The 23,829-nt window shown below is 57.5% G+C and overlaps 1 protein-coding gene across 5 annotated transcripts; it reads left to right on the top strand.

The window, feature by feature from the left end:
• Nucleotides 1-353: 353 nt before the first annotated feature.
• Nucleotides 354-22,650, top strand: JUP (junction plakoglobin). 5 transcript variants are annotated; one of them, XM_080825821.1, is made up of 16 exons: nucleotides 354-497; nucleotides 976-1,152; nucleotides 10,496-10,708; nucleotides 12,263-12,522; nucleotides 12,743-12,981; nucleotides 13,702-13,903; nucleotides 14,695-14,839; nucleotides 14,983-15,086; nucleotides 16,216-16,554; nucleotides 17,722-17,877; nucleotides 18,075-18,194; nucleotides 20,169-20,319; nucleotides 20,430-20,551; nucleotides 21,033-21,072; nucleotides 21,331-21,496; nucleotides 21,816-22,650. In XM_080825821.1, exons 3-15 carry the CDS (start codon nucleotides 10,504-10,506, stop codon nucleotides 21,480-21,482), a joined length of 2,235 nt encoding a protein of 744 aa, XP_080681947.1. In that variant the 5' UTR covers nucleotides 354-497; nucleotides 976-1,152; nucleotides 10,496-10,503; the 3' UTR covers nucleotides 21,483-21,496; nucleotides 21,816-22,650. The 5 variants fall into 5 exon arrangements, with proteins under 5 accessions (XP_080681947.1, XP_080681950.1, XP_080681948.1 ...); XM_080825823.1 differs by having other exon boundaries at nucleotides 374-581; XM_080825824.1 differs by lacking the exon at nucleotides 976-1,152 and having other exon boundaries at nucleotides 10,499-10,708.
• The last annotated feature ends 1,179 nt before the right edge of the window (nucleotides 22,651-23,829 follow it).

The raw sequence follows: 23,829 nt of genomic DNA, 5'->3' as shown, positions 1-23,829 counted from the left end.
CTCAGAGCTAGGGTGGGGCAAGACACACCCCATCCTTCCCATTGGTTCTTTCCTTAGTCTTACTGACAATCCCTTGCCCAATCAGGAGGAAGTAACCTTCTATCTGCCAATAGGTGCGGAGTGAGGATGAAACCTCAAGTTGGAGGCGGTCCCCAGAGCCGACTAGCAGTCCCTGGGGCCAATGGCCAGCGGATAAACAGAGGCGGCGGTGGCAGAGGACTGGGCGCGAGGCTCCGCCCCTCGACGGAACTGTCAGGAGAGGCAGCCAGTGAACCCTCATCAGCGGGTGGGCGTTTCCCTAGGGGCGGAGCTTCGAGGGGGCGAGAGGCGTGGCTTGGCTGTCAGGTCCCTTCGCCTTTTGTTCGGTTACTGAGTTGCTGCCTTGGCCAGAGTCCGGAGCAGCCGCCGCCCGAGCGCGCCGAGCTCAGTTCGCTGCCCGCGCCGGCTCCCAGCCCGGCCCGACCCCTACACCTAGCCCGGCCAGGCTCCACAAGCAGGTGCGGACGATCGGGGCAGGGATCGCTGGGGCGAGGGAAGGGCGGCGAGCGGCGGAGAGGTCGATCCCCGCCGTCTCCGGGCAGGTGAGGGAGTGAGCCGGAGAGCGCCACCCTGCACCGGCGGCAGGGGGCGCGCTGGGGCGCTTGGGCGCTTGGGCGCGGCGAGTCAGGGGGCGCGAGGTTCCGGCCGAGTGGGGGCTGCCTGAGCTGGAGATCCGCGAAGGGCAGGGAGGGAAGAGGGCAGGTGCCTCTGGGGTCGCGCCTGACCTGCGGCCCGTGGAGCTCGCCCGACGCGGCGTCCCCGACTCTCGCTCAGACTCTTGCATGGGAGACTTTGCCTTGCTCCTCTGCGTCCCAGGGCTCACTCTGTAGTCAGGAATGTGCAGTTCGGGAAACTTGCTGCCGCTGGTGTCTTTGGGGCCACCCTCACCCCACCTCACGCGTCATCCTCGCTTTCCCTCCCTCTCTACTCCCCCAGGCTTGGGTGGGGCCCTATTGTCTGCGCCCGGCTTGCCCAACCGTGGGGGCCGAGCACACATTTTCCCAGCGACGCGGGCCCCACCTGCGGAGCAGGTGAGCACTCGGAGTCCAGAGACCCGGCCCTCCAGCTCCCCGCCTCGTCCGTACAGTACCTGCCGCGCCTCCCTCCGCCCGGGTAGGTGCCGGGCTAGGGCTCTGCCATCGGAGGTGGGATGGGATGACAGCGGAACTGGCGCAGGGTCGGGGTTGCGCGGCCAGCTGGTGTCTGACGCTCGTGGCCCGGACTGGGGTCTGAGCGGAGGGGTCGTGGCTGGTTGGAGAATTCCCTGGCCCAGTTTCCAGTAGCTGCTACTACCAGAGCGTCGACAGGGAACAGGACTACTCTTCTTCACTAACCTCTTGTTGTCGAAAAAAATCACCCCAAACAAACTTTCTAGGAGGAAGTATTCACGGCAGATTTCTCTGCGGGTTTTCCTGCCTCCTTGCCCAAGGGTTTTCCCCCAGGCTTAGGGGGTCAGTCTTGGAGCAAAGCGCCCTCCCCCAGCCGGCACGGCTGAGCCAGGGCCAGTGCCTGCGCTCTGACCCAGTCCTCCCTGCCCCCACCTCCATCCTGTTTGCTGGGCCCCTGGGACCCGAGGTGGGGGCAGGGGTGGGGGGCGTGGGCCAAAGGGGAAGCAGCTTCTTCCTTCTCTTCCTGCCTCCGGGGACCACCACACCCCCTCGCTTGAGGCTTGCGCGAGTGGCTCTCTCCCAAGCTTTGCCCCCTCCCCAGGAATGGGGGTGGGGCAGGGCCCGGCCAAACCAACGAGGGTGGGGGGAGCGATTGTTCTGGCCTTTTTTCCACTCTCCCTCATCCCCCTCGTTATATAGCTGGATGGTCTTCGAGGCTGAAAAGTGTGGAGCTTGGGGTTTGGTTGCCATTTGATTTCTGGATTTTGAAGGTACAATTCCTCTGGAGGCTTTTGCAGTCAGCCTCCCAGGCTCCCCTTCCTGAGAGAGTTGGGTGGGGCGAGTGGGACAGGCATGGGGACCAGGTTTCAGGAGAGAGGCATGAGGGCCCCCCCAGTTTACTGAGGGCCCCTTCCCTGGGCAGAGCTGGAGAGCCCCAGGCTTTCAGCACTGGTTTTTAAAAATCTGAAGTGTGATCTTTCTGCAGGATTTTGGATGCCAGCTTTCTTGGGGGAATGGAAGAGCCAGGCTCTCCCTCAGTCCTGGGGTGAAGGGAGTATTGGAAGGAATCAGGGCTGCTTGGCCTATCTCAGTTGGGAAGACCCTACCACCTCGTTCAAGGTTGTAGTTGGGGGAGTGGAGAGGGTTCAGACCCATCCCCATGGAGTGCACTGGGGGAGGGGGAGAAGGAGGAGGAGGGAATCCCATCCTTCTTTAATGGGTAGTGTACCTCTGGGGAGCCAAAAGTTCATGGAATTTGGGCAAAAATAACCTGTTTTCCCTCTTCCGTGTGCCAGAGTGGAGGAGGGGAAGGCGTTGTAATTACACTGGTTAAATGATTAGTTTAGCTAATCTGGTTCGTGGCTGTGATCAAAAGATAATAGTGAGGAAGTATTGCAAGGAGGTTCCTGGTGGCAACTGGTGGTTCTCCTGGCTGGAGGTGGATGTAGGAGGGGAAAAGGTAGGATCCAATGAGTCATTTCTTGCTAGATGAAGCACTAGCTTGGGTGACAGAAACCCTCTCTCCACCTTGCCCCACCCCCGTTCCTTCTGGAGCCTTTGTTGGGGCTGTCAGGGCCAAGGCTTCGTGAATGTGTAGGAACAATGTGTAGAACGATCCCTTCCTGGAGGCTGGAGGGGCAGGTCCTCATGAGGGGTAGCAAAGAGGGGCCACCTGAGAATAAGATGGGGTGATTGACTGTCAGTGGAAGGACTATTTAGTGAGAGATGTCCCTATGGGCCAGATCGGAGCACAGTGAAATGGGCGTGGCCTGAGCTGGGTTTGAGTCTCAGCTCTGCACTCATTACCTGTGTGGCTTCGGTGAGGTCCCTTCATCTCTCTGAGCCTCAGTGACCTCTGCAAAATGGGAGTAATACCCACCACCCAATAGTACTTGACAAATGGTAACTAAAAATGCTTTACAGGAGGGCTTTACAGATACACGCGGTTTCTTTGAGCGTTCTCGCTCATTCCTTAGGACAATCCCTAGAGGCAGGTATCATTACCTCATTCAGCAGACGAGGAAACTGAAACTCAGGGAAGTGAAGTAAAGTGCCAGAGATTGCAGAGCGAGACCCAAGCAGCTGCCAAGACTGGCCTTTGGGTCCTCTGGTTCCAAGCCCAGAGCCCATCTTATCATGTATCAACCCACTGCAGCTCTGGGAAGAACGTGCCACTGTTCGTTCTTCTGTTCTTCTGAACATGCCACTGTTCGGAGAGCCTCTGCTTGGGACTTTGGGGAGAAGACAATTCTAAATGAACCAGGAAGGTTTGTGTGGGTAGTGAAGGTGGGGGCAGGTTGGTCAGGAGGGGGTGACTCATGTCCTAGCCTCCAGCCCTCTGAAAGCTCCCTGGCTTCGTTTTTAGTTTGGGGGAGGGGGCCATCTCCCCAAGGCCCGGGGCTGTGGCCATGTGTGGAGGAGGCTGGTGGGGGAGAGAGGAGGGCAGTGGTCAAAGCTGCTGCTGGCTCCTGGTTTGTGCTGGGCCAGATCCTGGCTGCTCTGGACTTGTCCCTGTATAGGAAGTGGGGCTTCCTGCTTTGTTGGGGGCTGGGGCTGGGCCAAGATCAAGGGGAGCCTGGTTCCTGGGGAAAAGAGAGAAATGAGAGATTTAGAACTGGGCCATGGTGCTGTAGGATTGTGCCAGTCAGTACTGCCTGGCTGCTCTGGGGCCAAGAGCTGGTTGTCCTCTTCCTGGGAGCTGGGGGGTGGGGTGGGGGGGTTTTCAGGGGATGGGGGTGGGGTCAGCCAGAGCCTTGGTCCCTGAGGGAGGGGCTGGTGTCACAGTCCTCTCAGACCTGCCTGGCTTTGGCGCCTCTGCCAACTGGGCTCCAGACACCAGAATGGGCCTGGGAAATGGGGCCTCTCTCTGGGTGGGTGCACACCAGGCACTGAGCCTGTCAGCACTGGGTTTTTGGATCCCTTGAGGTCAAGAGGGGACCCTGGGCATGGAGATTATTGATCCTGGAGAAGAGAAGGCTGAGGGGACTTGATGTGACAGAGAAGGAAAGACCACGATCTCAGTCCTGACTGATGCTATAAAGAGGGCACCATCACCCCTGGGGACGCAAGAGCCACTGGGACTGATGTTCTTAGGGAAGGAATGGTGGCTAGACAGGAGGAAGGACTTCCTGTCTGTCAGAGATGAGATCTTGCGTTGCTGAGTAAAAGGGAGAGATGGAAGGTCAGAGGTAACTCTTCTCTGAAGAGGAGGAAGCAGGGCTCTGTCTGCCGGAGCTGGAGGAGCACCATTGTGGCCCAGGAGAGAGTACAGGCAGGACTTAGTACCTTTGGTGCCAGTCTGAGGTCTGTTGGGGTCCCTGGGGAAAGTCACAGTCTGGTATCTTCTGAGAGAAGAGAGTCCTGGCAGTAAGAGGGACAGGTATCCATGAGCTGGCCGGCCCAGTGACCCTCTACAAAGAGAAAGAGAGGTGTGGCTGGGGCAGGTCACCCAGCTTCGTGTCCCTGCAAGTGACGTTTTGAGGCCTCTCTCCTGGGACATGGTTGAATCTGATGGAGGTCTGGGGGCATGGACTGCCCCAATTTCTAGCAACTTCCTTGGCCAGGCCTGAAGAGAAAGCCCTTTGCTCAGCCTCCTGGCACCTCAGCCTTTGGGGGCCCATAGGACAAGAAGCTCAGCTCTCTGTGACCTGCAGAATGTGGGTTCACAGGCCTTGCCTTCTCTCCACTGTAGGGACACTGGGCTGAGGGTCAGGGACAGGCAGAGTTGGGATGGGCTGGGCAATCAGTATATTTATTTGGGGATGAGGAGGAGGTTGGGCTCTGATTTCTCCTCTCTCTTGATGGAAAAATAATATCTGATCATTGTAAAAAAATAATTGAAAGTTTAGAAAAGTTTACAAGAGAAGAAAAAACAGCCCCATAATCCCGCCACTAACATTTTTTCCCCTCTCTTTTCTTGTTTCTTAGCCTCTGCCTTGATGATCTCATGCTCTGTATACAATAACACATTTTTAACCAAACCTTTATCCAAATCCTAGTTTTCTCCAGCAAATCAGGGAACTCAGGGTTGGTTCTTCCCTGTACTTCTTGGGAGAGGGTCAGGCAGCTCCCTGCAGAATGTAACCCTGGGGGACCACCCCCTAAGGAGGGGATACCAGCTGGGGTCAGGGCTGCCCAGCCCCCTGGGGACACTGGTGTGTGGGGCCTCACTGACACAAGTCAACCTTTTGCTGTTTCCTGAGGCTGGCTGCAGTGTTTTTCCAGTCTCAGGAGCCCTGGTTTGGGGTGATCCACCGGTTTGGGTTTTTGCCCACAGAGGGTCACCAGCAGAGACCGGAGCTCCAGCTGGAGCCCTCTTCCAGGGGAGCCCGGAGGTTCTTGGGGTCGAGCCACCTGGCCTTGCATTTCCCTCTCCTCCAAGTCCCCTTCATTTTCCCACCCTGGTTTGTTTGCTTTGGGAAGGAGCCCAGAAGGAAGAAAACAAACAGCAGCTGGGACGGCCTGACCTGAGCCTCCCCCACCCCCATCCAGTCCTGGGCAGCAGCTTGGGCTGTCCTCCAGACCGGAAGTGAGGGTTTTCCTCTGGAAGCATCCAGGAGGATGGGCTCCTCTGTCTTCTCCTGTCCCCAGGGCCCTGGCCATAGGTAGTGCCCATTTCGGTCTCTGCCTGCTCAGAATGACCATTCTGAAAGGAGAGACTACAGAATCTGTCCAGGAACCTCTAGTCTGTGGGGGTGTTTCCTGCTGGAGCCACCGGTCTGAGGGGAGAGGCCTATTTGGGAAGCCCCAGACTGATGGGGGAGACAGGGCTGTAGAGGGAAGCAGTCACATCTGTCTCTACTTTTCTAGGGTCTGTTTCGGTCAGTTCTTGGGACCGCTGGCCAGATCTGGACTGGAGTCAGAGACAAGTCAGGAAGGGTGGGGGCTGGTGACCCTGCTCAGCCCAGCTTCTCTCTGGGGACTGCTATGTGGGGAATGTCCCGGCCTGACTGGCCTGGCCACCCCTGGCTGCAGGAGGCAGCCCATGTGACTGGGAAGAGGGGAGTGAGGAGAGGGCAGGGGGCAGCACTGGGTCGCCTCTCCTGGACCAGACATAACTCTTCCTCCCCAGCCATACCCCACCCCCAATATTGTATTGTATTGGGCTTAGGGCTAGGAGACAGACACCCTCCCTGGTCCTGGGTCCCAAAAAGCAGGCTGGCTGCTGGCCACCTTGCCAGGCCTGGCTCTGCTGGGCTCCTCCTCTGCCATGTCTTCGCTCGGCTGATAGAAGAAAGCTGGCCTGGGCCTTTACTGTTGAAAGAGGGCTTTCCCGGTCATGGTCACCACTATGTGAGATCCACGACATGGGGTCTGAAGAAAGGAGTGGCTGGATCATCTCTACTTTGCAGATGGCTTAAGGAAATTGGATGACTTGCCGGAGGGCACGCAGCCAGTGAGTGGCAGGACTGGACTGATCCCTTCCCCTGACTCCCAGGCTCTCCTGCTCTGCCCAAAGCCCCTTCCCTCTGTCATGGAGCCATGATCGGCATCCACAGGGTGCTGGCCCAAGGAACTTCTGGAGGGCCCTGCTTGCTCTTCAAGCTCCCTCATGCAGTGTGTCTAAGCCTCCTTCCAGCAGGCCTCCCAGGTGGCCCATTCTTGTCCATGTTTCCAGGTGTTTCATTGAACCTTGGCATCTTGCTGCCCAGCCCAGCCTTGCCCAGCACTGACAGCGGTGCTGGAGGGGGCAGGGGCCTGAGGTAGCTCTGGGGGCAGGGTTTTTGTTTTTATTTAGTTTTTTAAAAAGATTTTATTTCTAAGCAATTGCTACACCCAATGTGGGGCTAGAAACTACAACCCCGGGATCAAGAGTTCCTGGTCCTCCCACTGAGCCTCCCCCAGCGCACCGGGGGTGGTTACTTCGAATGTCAGGACTGGACCTCACTGTGCAGGGACCCACTTGGACTTAGGGTGCCCAGGGACAGCCCGCTGGGGTGGCCATGCTGGGGAGGAAGCAGGAATGGAGCGCAGGGTATGTCCAAAGTTCACCTGCACACTCCCACCCAGTGTGGACCTCCTTGGGGAGGTTCCTTGGCGCTCCTTCTCCAGGGCCCGGGCTTCTCTTCCTGTCCCTGGTACTGTTGGCACCCCACCCCCTGGTCTCGGAGCTGGCTTCCCGGCCTGTGTTGCCCCAGGCCTGCAGGAGAGCAAGCTGCTGAACAAAGGCCCCCCATGCCCTTCGGAAAGGAAGGCCGCCTGCCCCGTGTCTGCCTCTGCCCGCCTCTGCCCGGCTCTGCCCAGCTCTGAGTGGCTGGAGCTCGGGAGCGGGGCCCACGCCTGTCTCGCCCACTTCCACCCCGGCTCTGTCCGGGGGCACTGTGGCAGGGCCTGCTCTGGTCCGGGGTGGAGAGGGGCGAGACCAAGCTGGGTGCGGCCCCCTCCACCATGGGAACTGCCAAAATAGCACTTCTGTTTCTTGGTGAGAGAATTCCCTTGTTTTTCCTGTGAGCCCGTGAGGAGAAAGGTGGGGCGGCCTCACAGTACTGCCTGACGTCCGACTCCTGGCCTTCTGCTGCAGGAGGAGCTCACTCTGGGATCCATTCCTGGAGAAGCGTTCTGGTGTGTGTGGGGGCGTCCTCCCTGAACTGTGTGCCGTGTCTCCCCTGGCCCACTCTCAGCCTTCTCTTGTCTGTCCTGGGAAGCCTGAGTCTTAGAGATCCCCGCTCCTCTGAAATCAGCTGGGCCATGCTTCCTGTAGATGACGCACAGAGGGCAAGGAATCGTCTCAGGACACCAGTAAGCTTGTGGCTGAGCTGGGACCAGGGCCAGGGCCTGGGACTCCTGATGTCGCAGCCGGTGCTTGCCTCCAGCTGTGAGCAGCCTGGGCCTCCCCAGCCTCTCTGCCCACTGGCAAGGGGCTCCACTCTTCCCTCGCCCTGGCCGCCCCCTCATACACTGGTGTCTGGCCCCTTCTCCTTGACTGTCAGGAGCCAGGGGAGCAGCCCCCATGAGTGGGCTGGAGGCCTGTGTGCCTCAAGGCAAACCCCGATCTGAGCAGAGCGCTGCCCTATTCCCAGGGTGGTGTCTTTCTGTCTTTTCAGCTGGAAACTGGGCGCGCCACACATGCCCGCCCAGGTGGCTTTGAGGCACGAGGGAGACTCATTTGACAGTAAAAGCAGCTGTGTGGCTCCCCCCCTGCCCCCGCCCCATGGACCCTTTGACCTCTGTGTGGCCTCTGTCTCTCCCTGGGCAGCTGCCAACCCTCAGCCCTCAGCTTCTCTTGGCTCCAAGCCTGGGTTGGCAGGGGTGCTGAGGGGCCTGCTGGGAAAATCCCCCTCCTGTGGCCAGCCTTGACCTCGGTGGTCCCTGTGGCTATGGGGCCAGCAAGAGGAGGAGGTGTGAGCCCTGAAGTTTGGGGTGAGGCCTGCACCCCTCTGGCTGGGCTGAGAAGCCCCGGGGGCAGGTGGCGCTCTCCACTGGGGAGGGCTCTTCCTGGCTCAGATGGGGTGTTCTTACTGATCCTGGCTGGAGATTTCCAGTTTGTCCTGAGCAGATCTGACGACAAGGCTCTTGGGCCCAGCTGTGGGCTCAGCCCTCTGCCTGGCGTAGTGGCTGGATCCGTGCAGCTTCTAGAGCTTTACCTCCCTTGGCAGCACTGGCACGGCCCAGGGCTCCTCCCCGGGGGCAGCTGCTGGTGCCTGGGAAGCAGCTGGATGCAGCTGGTGGCCCGGAGCCTGCTGTCTGGGGCGCTCTGGGCCTGCTTCTGTTTATCAGCTCGAAACTCTGAGTCACTTGGGGTGAAGGGAGGAGAGGAAGGAGGTGGCTGGGAGCTGGTTTGGCTCCTGTCTCTGCTTGTTCCAGGTGCGCTCGCAGGCAGGGAAGGAGCCCGTGTTGCCATAAAAGGCAGGGAGGCCTGTGGATCATTCATCCTCCCCGAGCCACCCCCCACCAGGGTGGCCCTGGGAGGACAGACCCTGCTGACTTCGTTCCGGGGGCGGGGCCAGGCTGAGCCCGCTGAATCGCGCTGGGCCTCACCTGGACCCCCATCAGGAGGGGACAGTAGGTGTGAGGGGCTGTGTCGTGTCTACCTTCGCGGGTGTACCGGCCTGGGGTCTGCTGTCTGATGCCACACTGTGTGTGCAAAGGGCACAGACCTGCGTGTCTGTCACGGCTCTGCCCTGTCCCAGCTCTGCCATTTCTTTTCTGTGCCCCTCCCCTGGTGGAACCTCAGGCTCCCTGTCCATAAAGGGGGAGCACATGCTTGTGAGGATGATGGCATTTGAGAATGCTCTGGCGGGGGGAGGGGGCTAGAGGCCCTCCCCATAGCATAGCTTCCCGTGCCTCTCCTTCCAGGGGCAGGACTCTGGAGGTCAGCTCCGGGGACAGGGATGCCCAGCAGACCAGGAGAGAATTCACTACCCTGGTCCACAGTAGGGCCCGGCAATTCATGAACCTCAAGTGCCCCCAAGTTTCTGCAGGGAGAGGAAGGGGTGCCTGAATAGCAGTGACTGCCCCCCCCCAGGGCTTCCTCTATCCCTTATCTCTAGTCTGGGTTTTAGGAGGATGGGAGGTGAGAAAACCCTCCTGAGGAAGAGGTGGTGTTGCTACATGGCACAGGCACCGCCATGGGCATCACCACGGCCACCAACACTGAGCGCCTGCGATGTGCCCAGCACTGAGCTGGGTCCTTTACAAATCTGCCCTACGAGAGCCTGCGAGGGACGTGGTACCCCATTTTGCAAATGAGGGTTGGGCTCTAGGGAGAGGTGAATTGGCCCAGTAGTGTGTGGCTGATAATGGAACTGGTCATTGGGGCTCAGAATTCTGGAAAAGGCTTCTAGGAGCTGGGGTGCTGGAGAGACAGGGATCTCAGGACTTGGGTCTCTGGGGTCACTTGTGATCCCACCCCATCTTCAGGAAAGGTCCTGAGATCCTGGAGTCTCCAAGGGAGACTCTGATGGCTCCCAGTGGCCTTCAGGGCTCTCCGGAGAAACCCGTCTGACTGCCTCCCTGCCCCACCCAGTTTCCTGTTCAATGCTTGGGGTGTAGGTACCTCATCAGAGACTTTCCCAGGGAGCCCCAGTGCACGGGGGTGGGTCTGCGGGACCCCAGAAGCTGCTGGAGGCCCAGTGTACCTTTTGCTCTGGGAGTGCTGGGCGGGGACAGCAAGGTGAGTGAGCTCAGGGCTGGGTTGGGGCCTCTGGCTCTTTGCTGCCCCCACTGCTCAAGGGGCTCACCCCACCCTGGGCTGGAGGTTAGAGATCTAAGCCCAGGACTCACCCTTGGGTATCCCATTGTGGGCAGTCCGTCCCTGGGCCTGAGGATGGGCTGGAGCTGCGGGCTGCACCAGGTCATGGGATGCCTCCCTGGAACCAGCTGATTTCCTGCCATTCCTGTGTCCCCAGCAGCCACCATGGAAGTGATGAACCTGATTGAACAACCCATCAAGGTGACTGAGTGGCAGCAGACATACACCTATGACTCTGGCATCCATTCAGGTGCCAACACCTGCGTGCCCTCGGTCAGTAGCAAGGGCATCATGGAAGAGGATGAGGCCTGTGGGCGCCAGTACACACTCAAGAAGACCACCACCTACACCCAGGTGCCCCAGAGCCAAGGTCAGGATCCCCGGGGACTCTTGCATGGAAACTATTCCACGGCAATGCTTAAGCAGAAAAATAGCCTGGGCCCTGGACGGAGGGAGCAGCAGAAGGAGGCAGACTTGGTTGGGAGGCTCCTGTCTGAGGGAGGAGGCACAGCTACTTTGGGGTTCCCCCATCTGAGAGGGAGGTAGATTCCTCTTCCCTGAACCTCTAGTAGAGCGGGAGAAGTGAAAACCTTTCCTGCCGGTCTGAAGGCATGGTCCTGTCCCTCGAGGCATCACTATTGCCCTCAGGGGACCCCTGGTCTGTCGGGGAAGATGGTGCTTTTGCTCTAGGAGCCTCAGGTTTGATGGGGAGGCAGGGCTTCCATTGAGGGAGGCCAGGTGGTGGCAAGATGACCCAGCCACTGGCTCCCGGGCCTGGAGCTTCTGGCTGGGGTGCTGGCCTCTCCGGGGGAGAGGAGTATGTGGGTCCTAGGACCACTGTCCACGGGTGCCCCCAGGGCCCCGAACATTGAGCTGTGGGTGCTGGGACAGGTGCGGGGTGGGCTGGGACAGGTGGAGGCCCTATGGAGCTCAGTCTCTGAGGCCAGGACTCTCCTTCCTGACAGTGGGCGGGGGCCAGCCATTGTGTTAATAGCTCAAAGTACAGCATTCAGGTGGGAAAGCTCTGTGGGTATCTCCTCCTTCCTGAATAATTGGAGGGTGGAATGTCCGCCTCTGTCCCCGGGGCATCTGGACACTTGCCAGGGCAGGGCTGCCTGGGAAGCTTGGGCACCAACTTGTAGGACTCCTGGACTCACCCAGGGGGTGGAACCCGGAGTCTGAGCTGAGAACCCTCCTCGTGCTTTCTGAAACGCACACTCCCGCCTTTCCCTCTGATCTGTATGATACTGGGTGGCCCTCTGGGCCTCTCTTTGCTTACCTCTGTAATGGGAGACTTGCCTCTTTTGGAGATGATGAGGATGTAATTAGAATCATGAGATTTCAGGGTTGAAAGGAGACCTAGGTTGTCTCCTGCTATCCCAACCTGATTGTTAAGGGAGGGTTATAGGGTTGGGGTTTGGGCTGTGGAGTCAGGCTGAGTTCAGACCCCAGCTTGAGCTCCTAGAATCTCTGTGCCTCAGTTTCCCCATGTGTAAAATGGAGCTGATAATACTACTTATCTCGTAGGGTTATTACGAGATAAATAAGAAAATATAAGAAAAGCTTTTAATTCACTGCTAACCACATAGTGAGTACTCAAAAGATGTTAAATATTCCTGTGGATAGTAACATTCACAAACAGGTTTGTAGTGATGTAGTGATCCCTTCTTTTCAGAGGGATTTAAAACTATCTATAATTCCCCTAAGAATTCCCTATGATGGGCAGATCAGGTGGTGCCCCATTTTACGGCTGACTTAACCGGCCTGGTTAGTGGCAGAACCTCGTGAGGGGTGTAACTGGGGCCTTGGTCGGGGTCAGTCCCAAGGACACAGGTGGCCTGTCTACAAGGCCTGCCCTGCTCCCCAGTGTCCCCCCACAATGCACCTTGTATGGCTCAGTCCCTGCCCATGGCCCACCCCCCAGGCGATCTGGAGTACCAGATGTCCACGACGGCCAGAGCCAAGCGAGTGCGGGAGGCCATGTGTCCTGGTGTGACGGGGGAAGACAGCTCGCTGCTGCTGGCCACCCAGGTGGAGGGCCAGAGCACCAACCTGCAGCGGCTGGCAGAGCCGTCCCAGCTGCTCAAGTCAGCCATTGTACATCTCATCAACTACCAGGACGACGCCGAGCTGGCCACCCGGGCCCTGCCTGAACTCACCAAACTGCTCAACGATGAGGACCCGGTCCGTGAGGGGCCTGGCTGGGGCGGGGGCGGGACAGAGAGCAGAGAGGTCAGGGGTCTGCAGGGAATGGCCTTACCAGGGGCCCCGTCAGCAGGGAGGGGAGAGTCTGAGCTGGGTCGCCCTGAACTTTGTGGAGGGGGCACTGGGCCTCTCCATCTCTCCGTGACAGCTGGCCCAGCCTGTCTGCTCACTTTTTCCCATCCCTCCCCCTCACACTCAGGTGGTAGTGACCAAGGCAGCCATGATTGTGAACCAGCTGTCCAAGAAAGAGGCGTCTCGGCGTGCGCTGATGGGCTCGCCCCAGCTGGTGGCAGCCGTGGTACGCACCATGCAAAACACCAGTGACCTGGACACGGCCCGCTGCACCACCAGCATCCTGCACAACCTCTCCCACCACCGTGAGGGGCTGCTCGCCATCTTCAAGTCAGGCGGCATCCCTGCCCTGGTCCGCATGCTCAGGTACCCACCCCTACCTACTGTGGGATCCCAGGGCCTCCCCTCCCTTGGGCTTCCATACAACATTTATTGAGGACCTACTGTGTGCCAGGTGCAACCCCGTGCCCAGTCCTGGAGCTCAGCTCCTCACAGCCGAGCAGGGGAGATGGGCACGTAAGGAATGAGCACGTTCGTTCCCGGGATATGGTGTAGGTTCAAGAGCAGTCTGCCCAACACTGCTCAGAGCTCTGAGCAGCTGTGCATGCTAACAGCAGGGTGTTGACAGAGGAGCAGGGTTTGGCCTTTGTCAATGAAAGGAAGAGTATCCAGGGCAGAGGGAACAGCAGAGAGTGTTCTTTGCCTTCCATATTTTTCCCAGCCTTGCGAGGTCCCTTGGTCTTTCTCCTTATGTCCATTCCAGGCTGTGAGTTCCTTGAGATTGGAGACTCTGATCCCCTCCCTCCCAGGACCTCTGTAGCACATGGCCTCGCATGTGGTAGTAGACCTACTGTGTGCCCAGCCCTGGGCTACGAGCCCAGGAGGAGGAGGAGTCATGGTCCCAGCGGGGAGATGACTGTGCTCTGGCTAAGAGTGGGGAGGGGCTCAAGGGACGATAAGATTTTAAGTCAAGGGCTATTTCCACAGGGGTGCTGGTACCGGGACGGCTTCGTTGGGGAGGTAGCCCACATTCACGCCAAGCCCCTTGGGACCCCACTCACATTAACCCCTTGCCCATCATCCCAGCTCCCCCGTGGAGTCGGTCCTGTTCTATGCCATCACCACGCTGCACAACCTGCTGCTGTACCAGGAGGGCGCCAAGATGGCGGTGCGCCTGGCAGACGGGCTGCAGAAGATGGTGCCCCTGCTCAACAAGAACAACCCCAAGTTCCTGGCCATCACCACGGACTGCCTGCAGCTGCTGGCTTATGGCAACCAGGAGAGCAAGGTGCGCTGCGCCCCGCCTCCAGCCCCGCCCCTAGCCTCGCCCCACAGTCCCCCAGGGCACCGCCTTCTGCCCAGCAGCAACTTCTGGCCCTGCGCCCTTACCCTTTTTCGGTTAAATACAAGTATACGCAGCTGGACATCTTTCATCGTAGAACTGAATATTTTGAGGATAAGGAAAAGGAAAAAAAAGTCACCATCCTCACGCAACCACTGCTATCTCCATGTGCTTCCCGCAAGGCCACCCCGTGGGCTCATTTGTACGCGGTTGTAGCCATGGCAAATGTACAACGTTGCATCTGTATCCCCCCCCCCCATCCTTAAAATCACCCTCTGTTGTGGCAAATAGCCTTTCATGAAGTGGGGCCCCCAGACCACCTTCTTAGGGAGGGCATTTAGATTGCTCTGGATTTTCTGCCTTTATGAACAGTGCTGTAACGAGCAGCTTTGGGCACATGGCTTTTCCCAAAGAGTGGACAATTTTTTCATCAGTGAGGCTGCGGGTTTTTAATATTTGTGGGCTTTTACCCAGATTGCCAAACGCCTTCCGGACGGATTGTATTACTTCCAGCGTTGGTGGTGGTGGTGGTGTCTGTTAATACAGTTTGACCTTGTCCTTGTCAGCATTGTGTATTACCCTTTTTTCGAACTTTTTGGCGTTTTTAGTAGTCACAGAAGTGATTCAGGTTTTCGCCGAAGTTCAGTAGTGACAGCTCTGTCGCACCCTCTCCTTTCCTTTTTCCTTGTCCTGTTTCCTGTCTGTCTCCCACTCACTCTCCACTGTCTCACCCTAAGCTCATTATCCTGGCCAACGGAGGACCCCAGGCCCTCGTGCAGATCATGCGTAACTACAGTTACGAGAAACTGCTCTGGACCACCAGCCGTGTGCTCAAGGTGCTGTCCGTGTGTCCCAGCAATAAGCCTGCCATTGTGGAGGCTGGTGAGTGTAGCCTACGAGGATGGCCCGTGTGGCCAGGAGGGCTGGGATAGTGCGGGGGGGGCGGAGGGGAACAACTTGTCCAGAAGCCAGGCTTGGTAAGCCGTGCTCCCTGTGACTGACGTGCTCCCTGTCCCTTGCCCCAGGTGGGATGCAGGCCTTGGGTAAACACCTGACAAGCAACAGCCCCCGTCTTGTGCAGAACTGCCTCTGGACCCTGCGCAACCTCTCGGATGTGGCCACCAAGCAGGTGAGGGGGGCGTTTGGGCCCGGGCCCACCTCCCCAGCCAGCTCATCCTCCCCTCTTGCCACACATAGGCTCCTGTCTGGAACTCTGCCCTTAGGAGCTGTGGGGAGCCTGAGGCCCCAAATCTTGTGTGTTGTGGCTGAGGCTGGAAACACCCTGAAATCCTCATCCCTTTAGCTTCAGGCTCTAGGGGCTGATGTTCCTAAGCTGAGTTCAGGTGGTCCCTGGGAAACAGTTTCGACCTAGACCCTGCGAGGAGCAGCAGTGATACACCAGGAGACATGGGGGCTCTGGTGGCTAAACACACAGTTTAAGGAAAAACGTGGTTTTAGAACAAGACTGCTGATCCCTCCTTCCAGCCCGACCACCATTCCAAAGAGGCCCCCACACCCCCGTCAACAAGCAGTTTATTCAGCCCTGGCCGCATGCTGGACCCAGCTGGGCACTTGTCGATCTTGGCTTTCTTACCCTTTTCAACAGCTAGAGGTGGGATAGGGGACCTAGGTGATCAGGTGAAGAAACAGGGACCCAGGGAATTATGTAATGGCCCTCGGTCACAGCTGGTAAATGGCAGAGCTGGGACTCAGCGGTGTCATCCCAGAGCCTGGAGTCTTCCTCTTCTACCGCAAGGCCCCTGGGGCTCCCCCTGGGAGGAGTGAGGCTTCTGGGTCAGTGACGGTCCCTGAAACTGGTCCCTGAAACTGCCCCCGAGGGGGCAGCATGAAGGCCCAGAAAGATGAGAGGCTGGGAAGAGCAGGCCAGCTGGGCCCCTGAAGCATGTGGCCACCTCTGCACGTTCCTCCTGGCCCTGTGTGGGTTTGAGGACACAGAGGGGCAGGGGCACTTAGAGACAGGCCAGGGTTCACAGCTGGCCTGCCAGCTGTGGCTGTGTGGGTGAGCCCCTCGGCCGCTCTGAGCGGCGGTGGCCTGGTGGGCGAGTACCCCCTTCTGGGGTGTCATCGGCAGTGACACAGGGATGAGGTCTCCGAGGCACGGGTCAGGGCCCGTTGACTATCAGCTGAGTGGGCTTTAGACCCCGTCAGGCCATCTCGCTCCCATGGGACAGATGTGGGGAGACGTCTGGGAGTGCGACATCTCCCTCCCTCTCCGCTGTCTCACCCACAACCCACAGGAGGGCCTGGAGAGCGTGCTGAAGATTCTCGTGAACCAGCTGAGCGTGGACGACGTCAACGTCCTCACCTGTGCCACGGGCACCCTGTCCAACCTGACGTGCAATAACAGCAAGAACAAGACGCTGGTGACCCAGAACAGCGGCGTGGAGGCTCTCATCCATGCCATCCTGCGTGCCGGCGACAAGGACGACATCACGGAGCCTGCCGTCTGCGCCCTGCGCCACCTCACCAGCCGCCACCCCGAGGCCGAGATGGCCCAGAACTCTGTGCGCCTCAACTATGGCATCCCGGCCATCGTCAAGCTGCTCAACCAGCCCAACCAGTGGCCGCTGGTGAAGGTGCCTTGGGGGTCGCAGTGGGGGCTGGGCGAGGGGAAGGAGCTCTCTGCGGGCAGGCTTAGGTGCTGGACGGGTCTAGGCAAGGCTGCTGTGACAGAGAGGCCCTGAGTCCGTAGGCTGGGGTGGGCTCAAGACGCTGCATTTCTAACAGGTTCCCAGGGAGTGTGGCTGGTCCGTGGAACACATCACTTCCTCTCACACTTCAGGTCTTAATCACACCGTCTAGATACAAGGAGGCTAGCCAAGTGTCGTGGGTCCGAAGGCCATGTGTCCCGCTAAAATTCAGGGGGGATACTAACAAGACAACAGATAGAAAGGGTTCTGGGGCGGCAGTTAGCATCTGCTGTAGGGAGTTAAGGGTGTGAAGGGGGCTGCCTGGGTAGAGAAGAGCGAGGTGGTGGGGCTCCCACTGGTGAAATTTTAGACAGTCTGACAGGACAAATAAGAATGAGTCTAAGGAGTTATACATTGAATTTTAACAATCCATAGTGAAGAGAAAAAAAAGACAAAACCATGTCATCCCTCCCTGGGGTTGGTCCCTACTGCAAGCCGGAGGTAGGGGGAGGGTTTGACCTAACAGCTCACTGACAGGTGATCGTGGCAGGCCATCTCTCTTGTGCTCACATCCTCGTCTCTCATGACTTTTGTCCCTGCCCTCCTGGCTGCTTTTTTCGAGGGTCAGATGAGATGAGGGACTCTGGGAGGCCAGAGTGGTCCCTGGGAGATGGGGTGCCCTGGGGAAGAGGCTTCTTTCCAGAGCTGCCTTGCTGGGGATTGACTGCAGTGTGCGTATCACTAAAGCAGGAAGCTTTGGGGTCAGCAAGGACTCCCTGATAATCATGGTTTGGGACTTATCAGAAAAGCAGGTGTCTGGGGGAAGGGAGGCTGTTGAGAGAAGGGACAAGGGTGAGGGTCAAGGCATGGGGCTGGTAGAATGTTCTGGAATAGGGTATTGTTTTAGCTGGGGCTATTAGATGTGAGAACCCACAGATCCAGTGGAATAAGGGACATGGGCTGGGAGTGGTCTCATGGTCTGGAGATCTTCCAGCATGTCTGTGTCTGGCCTGGGGCACAGAGAGATGACAAGGGAAGGGAGAGATGATGCTGGGAAGTTGGGATTCTCCAGATGCCCAAGAAATGTCCCTATCATTGTCATTATTCTTTCAGGCGACCATTGGCCTGATCAGGAATCTGGCCCTGTGCCCAGCAAACCATGCCCCGCTGCAAGAGGCAGCGGTTATCCCCCGCCTCGTCCAGCTGCTGGTCAAGGCTCACCAGGATGCCCAGCGCCATGTGGCTGCAGGCACACAGCAGCCCTACACGGTGAGCCAGCCTTCTGTGGGAGTCGGGTTGTCCTGTTGGTGAAGGTATGTGTGTGCGTGTGTGTAAGCGGGGAGGCAAGTTGTCACTGAGGCGACCTCCGGGGACCTGTGAGGTTTGTTGGATTGTCGTGGTGGGGGCGCGTGTGGCTGGGTCCAAGGACCATTGGTTGCCACGTCCCAGTGCCTCCTCTTGTGCAGGACGGTGTGAGGATGGAGGAGATCGTGGAGGGCTGCACTGGAGCCCTGCACATCCTCGCCCGGGATCCCATGAACCGCATGGAGATCTTCCGACTCAACACCATCCCCCTGTTTGTACAGGTGAGTCTGGGGCAGGTGGACAGGAGAGGACGCTCCAACCCCTGCTCACCCCTTTGACGGAAAGGGGGAGCTCGGCAGCCATGGGTTTGGTGGGTCTGGGCCAGGCAGCAAGAGGTCTTTGGAGGAGTGTGGAAAAAGTGGCCACACCAGGAGTGAGTGCTTAGCATATCCCTGCATGGAGGCTTTCCAGGCTCAAAACCAAGGGAAGAGGGACGCCTGGGTGGCTCAGTCGGTTAAACGTCTGACTTTGGCTTAGGTCATGATCCTGGGGTCCTGGAATCAAGGCATCGTGGAGCCTGCTTTTCCTTCTCCCACTCCTCTGCTTGTGTGCTTTCTCTATCTTTCTCAAATAAATAAAATCTTAAAATAAATTTTAAAAAAAGAAGCAAGGAAATAGATCACAAATAAGAAAAATTACCTCCAGATTCGACCACATAAACATTAAAATCATCTGTATGTCAGCAATAGCCGAAAAAGCATGAGAAAGTCAGTAGCACACTCGGAAAATGTTTGCAAGTGTCACAATAGGCAAGAGTTTAATATTCTTTATATAAAAAAGATCCCTAAGACAGGACCCCAGTGGTTAGACAGGCAGAGGCAGAAGCAATCCCCAGGTCCCTCATAACAAGCAGTGCTCAACCCCAGGAGTTTAGAGGAATGAAGCTGATACTCCCAGTGAGATTCCATTTTCCACTGTCAAATTGGGGTGGGAGGAAAGGGAGTGCCCTGGGCTTAGCCCTGGGCTGGCGAAGATGTGATAAAATAGACAGCCCCAGACTCCGCCAGGGAGAAGAGAAGAGGGCCAACCCTCCCCAGAAGGCAGTTCTGCCATCTGTGTGGAGAACCTTGGAGATACTCATCTCTGGGGCTCCTGGGTGGCTCAGTTGGTCAAGCTTCTGACACTTGATTTCAGCTCAGGTCATGATCTCGGGGTTCTGGGATCAAGTCCCTCATCTGGGATTTTCTTCTTGTGAAATCATTTTAACATTATTTAAAATATGGCAGAAATGTATACCTATATCCAGCAATCACAGTATGCTACTTATAATAACTGAAAACAAAATGAATGGCCAATGATAAGGGAATGGTTAAAAAAGAATGATTCATTTTATCATATGGCTATATACAAGGAGGTTGAAGAATTTTTTGCTTTTGGAATTTTTTCTCTTTAATTACTAGAGTTCAGAGTAAGGGATCGGTGCCATTGCCTGAGCCACCCAGGTACCCAAAAATAAAATCTTTAAAAAGAAAATGCTAAAAAACCCCAAAAACCAGGAATCAAAATTTATATATATAGGGACACCTGGTTGGCTCAGTTGTTAAGCATCTGCCTTCGGCTCAGGTCGTGATTTCAGGGTCCTGGAATTGAGCCCCGCATCGGGCTCCCTGCTCAGCGTGTAGGCCACTTCTCCTACTCCTACTCCCCCTGCTTGTGTTCCCTCTCTAGCTGTCTCTCTCTCTGTCAAATAAATAAAATCTTAAAAGAAAAAAAGAAAAATATATATATATATAAAACAGGATTATGATTTAAAAAACCTGATGGAAATACATCAGTGTATTAACAGAGGTTGGGGAATTATGGCTGATTTTCTTTCTTGTTTCTGTATACTTTTCTTAGACTTTTCCACACCTTCTAGTAGGAGCTTGTGTTAAATTCAGAAAAAGGGGGGGGTGCGCCTGGGTGGCTCAGTTGTTAAGTGTCTGCCTTTGGCTTGGATCATGATCCCAGGGTCCTGGAATCGAGCCCCACCTTGGGCTCCCTGCTCAGCGGGAAGCCTGCTTCTCCCTCCCAGTCTCCCTGCTTGTGTTCCCTCTCTCACTGTGTCTTACTCTGTCAAATAAATAAATAAAATCTTAAAAAAAAAAATCCAGAAAAGAGAGGCGGAGATGGGCAGGGTTGGAAGACTGGCTGCCCACCCACCTTACACCTCACCCACCTGCACCCCTTCCCCACCCCATGCACCCTCTCCCCAGCTCCTGTACTCATCAGTGGAGAACATCCAGCGTGTGGCTGCTGGGGTCCTGTGTGAACTAGCCCAGGACAAGGAGGCAGCTGACGCCATTGATGCTGAGGGGGCCTCAGCTCCGCTCATGGAGCTCCTGCACTCCCGCAACGAGGGCACTGGTAAGGGGCGTGCTCTGGGTGAGGGGGTGGCAGAGGAGGGCTGGGTCTTGGTCCTCCAGCCAGGGTGGAGGCAGGTGCCAGAACTGGTTTTTCCTTTCCTCTCTGCTCAGCCACCTACGCTGCTGCTGTCCTGTTCCGCATCTCCGAGGACAAGAACCCAGATTACCGTAAGCGTGTGTCTGTAGAGCTCACCAACTCCCTCTTCAAGCATGACCCAGCTGCCTGGGAGGCTGTGAGTATCGTGGGCTGGACTGCAACATATGGTTGTGCAAGTCGCGCACTGCTCAAGGACAGCAATTTTAAGGGGGCTCCTACTACACTATCAACTTCATAGATTTTTATTTTATAATTGGATCTCTGATGACAATTTCTAGCAGATGGGAGTAGTAGGGCAAACTATCTGTTTCTGAGGGGTGGGTGAGCCCCTGGTACCTGCTCTCATGTTGTCCCATGCACTGCTGTCCCCAGGGCTGTTCTAGTTCTATGGGTTTCCCCAAGCATGAATGGTGGGCCCTTCCACCCTAGGGGGGATGCCTGAGGAGAGGAGTCCCTTGGGGCAGTGTGTAACCCTGTTTCATCTTTTCTTCTTTCGAGGGGTCTTGCTTTTCCCTGGCCCCTTTTCTAGCACCTTCTCTAGCTGCCCACCCCCAGCCCAGAGCGTACGGTGTCCACCCTTCTCCCCTCCCCCAATGTTTCTCTGTCTCTTTCCTTAGGCCCAGAGCATGATCCCCATCAATGAACCCTACGCAGATGGTAAGTGTGTGCAGAGTTCCTCAGGGACCACCAGGAGCCTGAGGTGTGGGTTCTCTGTGGATGTGAGCGACGAGAGGCACTGTGTCTCCAAGGCCGAAGGATCCGCAGCAGCTTCTGTGTAGTGTCCACACACACTCCTGTCTAGGCCTCCTGATGTGGGAGGTTGGAGAGGGGTCAGGCCCACTGGAGATGGACTGAGGGCTGTCCAGCAGGGTGGTCTACAGACTGTAGAAGGTCCCCTTGCCTTCTCTTCCCCAGACATGGATGCCACCTATCGCCCCATGTACTCAAGCGACGTGCCCCTGGACCCCCTGGATATGCACATGGAGATGGACCCGGACTATCCCATCGACACCTACAGCGACGGCCTGAGGCCCCCCTACCCCGCGGGGGACCACGTGCTGGCCTAGCGGGCCCCACTCCGGTATGGCGCCTTCCCGCTTCGCAGCCCTCCCTCATGCCCGTGGGCTGTCAAGACACGCTTTTCCTGCCCTCTAGAACCTTCTCACAGAGGCCTGTCATGTTTCTTCTGAAACCCTGGCTCTTTTTGGCAGGGATCGAGCATGGGGCCTTTTGCTATTGAGCTTCCCCCAAGGAAGGGCTGTGCCTTGGCCTGCCTTGGTCCCTTATCTTGCTGGGGGCAGGGAGTCCCGTCCCTCCTGTGGGTAGTGGCTGGGTGACAAGTTCCTAGGGGCCGCAGGCCTGCCCTGACCCCTCTGTGTCTGCCCCCCCCACCCACCCAGGTGCGATTCCTCATCTGAGAGGCTCTCTGTGCAGGCGAAGGGGCAGACAGAAAAGTGCCTGAGCCCCAGGGAGCAGGGCCGTGACTTCTCGCCGAACCCCACGCCTCCAGAGGTCCTCTGTAGGGTCTTTCTTGGGATGGTGATCTGCTCCTGCTTTTCTGTCTTGGGCTGTGGGTCTAGGGCCCAACACCCCCTCCCCACCTCTGTGGCCCTGGCACTAAAGCTTTAGACTCAATCACCCACGCTCTTCCCTCCCCCAGCAGTCACCCCCCATCCCCACCCCCACCCCGGGTAGCCTGACTCCAGCGGGGCCTGGCCGCACAGCGCTTTGGTTCCTTCTTTGGGCCTGACTGTCTCACCAAACTCCAACCTACCAGCTGTTCCGAGCCCCTGGGGTGTCCAGGACCCAGGTTCAAGGCCCAAAGCCCAGAATCCAAAGCTTGGTTGGAAAAGTTCAGGGATGGACCACGGAGATGGGACAGAGATGCAGAGAGTGAGTCCCCCCACTCCGGGGCACTGGTGTGCCTCTCTCCAGGACGCTCAGCTGGCTTCAGCCCCTTCCTGGGAGCCCTGGGGGTGGTTCCCTCACGTCCCTTCCCACCCACAGCTGCCCTAGCTGACTCCTGAGAAGTGCTCTTGGCTGACCCCTCTGGTGTGCGGTGGGGGGGCTTTCTCTTCCCCTTCCTGTTTCAAACCCACCACCACCTCCCGCACATGGGTGTGGGGGGCTGGGGGAGGTCCCAGCAGAGAGTTTTATTATTCTCGCTTTATGTTTTTGGTTATTGGTTTTTTTGTATAGACCAAAGCAAAGAAAATAAAACTAACACACAGATCTAATGGAGACTGTACGGGGGACGGGGGGTTGGTAGGGGTGGGATGGGGATTTGGGGGCTCCCCGAGCAGCCTGGTGCCTCCTTGACAGGGCTCCACGTGCATTCCTGGCTACCTTGTGTGCAGCAAAGACACAAAGAGGGGAGTCAGGGAGAAAGGTGCGGTGAAGGATCTGGAGTAGCTTTAATTCAATTCACACACACTCAAGAGGCCTCCAGCTTGGCACCTTGGAATCTTAGCGGGTAGGAGGGCTAAAGAGATGGCTGGGCATGAGTCCCCCCTTCAGGGACACCAGGTATCGTGTGTCTGTCCAAGGGGTGACCTCCTGACTGGCCTCAGCCTCCAGCCCTGCCCCGTCCAGCCTTAGCATACATGTGCTGGATTTCTCTTGGGTGGAACTTTACCTGTGGCCTATGGCTTGGCATCCAGGCTGCTTTGTGGTCTGGGGTGGGCCACCCCAGCCCCTGCCCCTCCCTCTTGTCCCCTCAACCAGAATCCTCCTTGCCGGCTCTTGCCTCCTGATCTTTGTACAGGATGCCTTCCCGGCTAGACCTCCCTCTGGGAACACTTCCTCCGTGACCTCCCACTGCTCCCAGCCAGGCCAAGCTGGTGGCCCTTCTCTGTTCTGTAATGCCCTGTGCAGGCCGTCATTTCCCCAACCCCGTTATTGCGACTGCCTGCTTACGTGACGGTTCCCCACGCACATCTCCCATCCCCCTTCCCAGGGAGGGCCAGCTTGAAAGGCGCCTGCCAAGCCTGAGGACCTGGGGCACCTGCGGGCCCACCACTACGTCATTTCCTCACTTGCCTGAGGTCAGGCTGTGCAGGGAGGCCATGGCTGCGTCCGCACAGGATTTCTGGCACTGGCACAGGTGGGCGGGGACAGGCGCAGGGAGCCCAGTGGAGAGGCAGGTGTGGGGTGCAGGCAAGGGGTGCTAGGTGCTAAGCCGAACTCTGCCGAAGAGAGGGGACAGGACAGAGTTCTCAGAATCACAAGGATTTTCAGCAAAGCCCTTCCTCTGCACTCTGTTCGGGGGTCTTCTTCTGCTTGGGCTGCTGTAACAGAATGCCGAAGGCTGGGGGCTTGAACATCAGGCATTTATTTCTCACAGTCCTGGGGGCTAGAAGTCCAAGGTCAAGGTCCCAGCAGAATCCACACCTGGCGAAAGCCCGCTCCTTGGCC

This window comes from Martes martes (genome assembly GCF_963455335.1).
Source record: "Martes martes genome assembly, chromosome: 16".
In the NCBI taxonomy this organism is placed as follows: domain Eukaryota; kingdom Metazoa; phylum Chordata; class Mammalia; order Carnivora; family Mustelidae; genus Martes; species Martes martes.
Note: the sequence above shows the minus strand (reverse complement) of the source record. Positions and strands in the feature narration are given on the sequence as shown.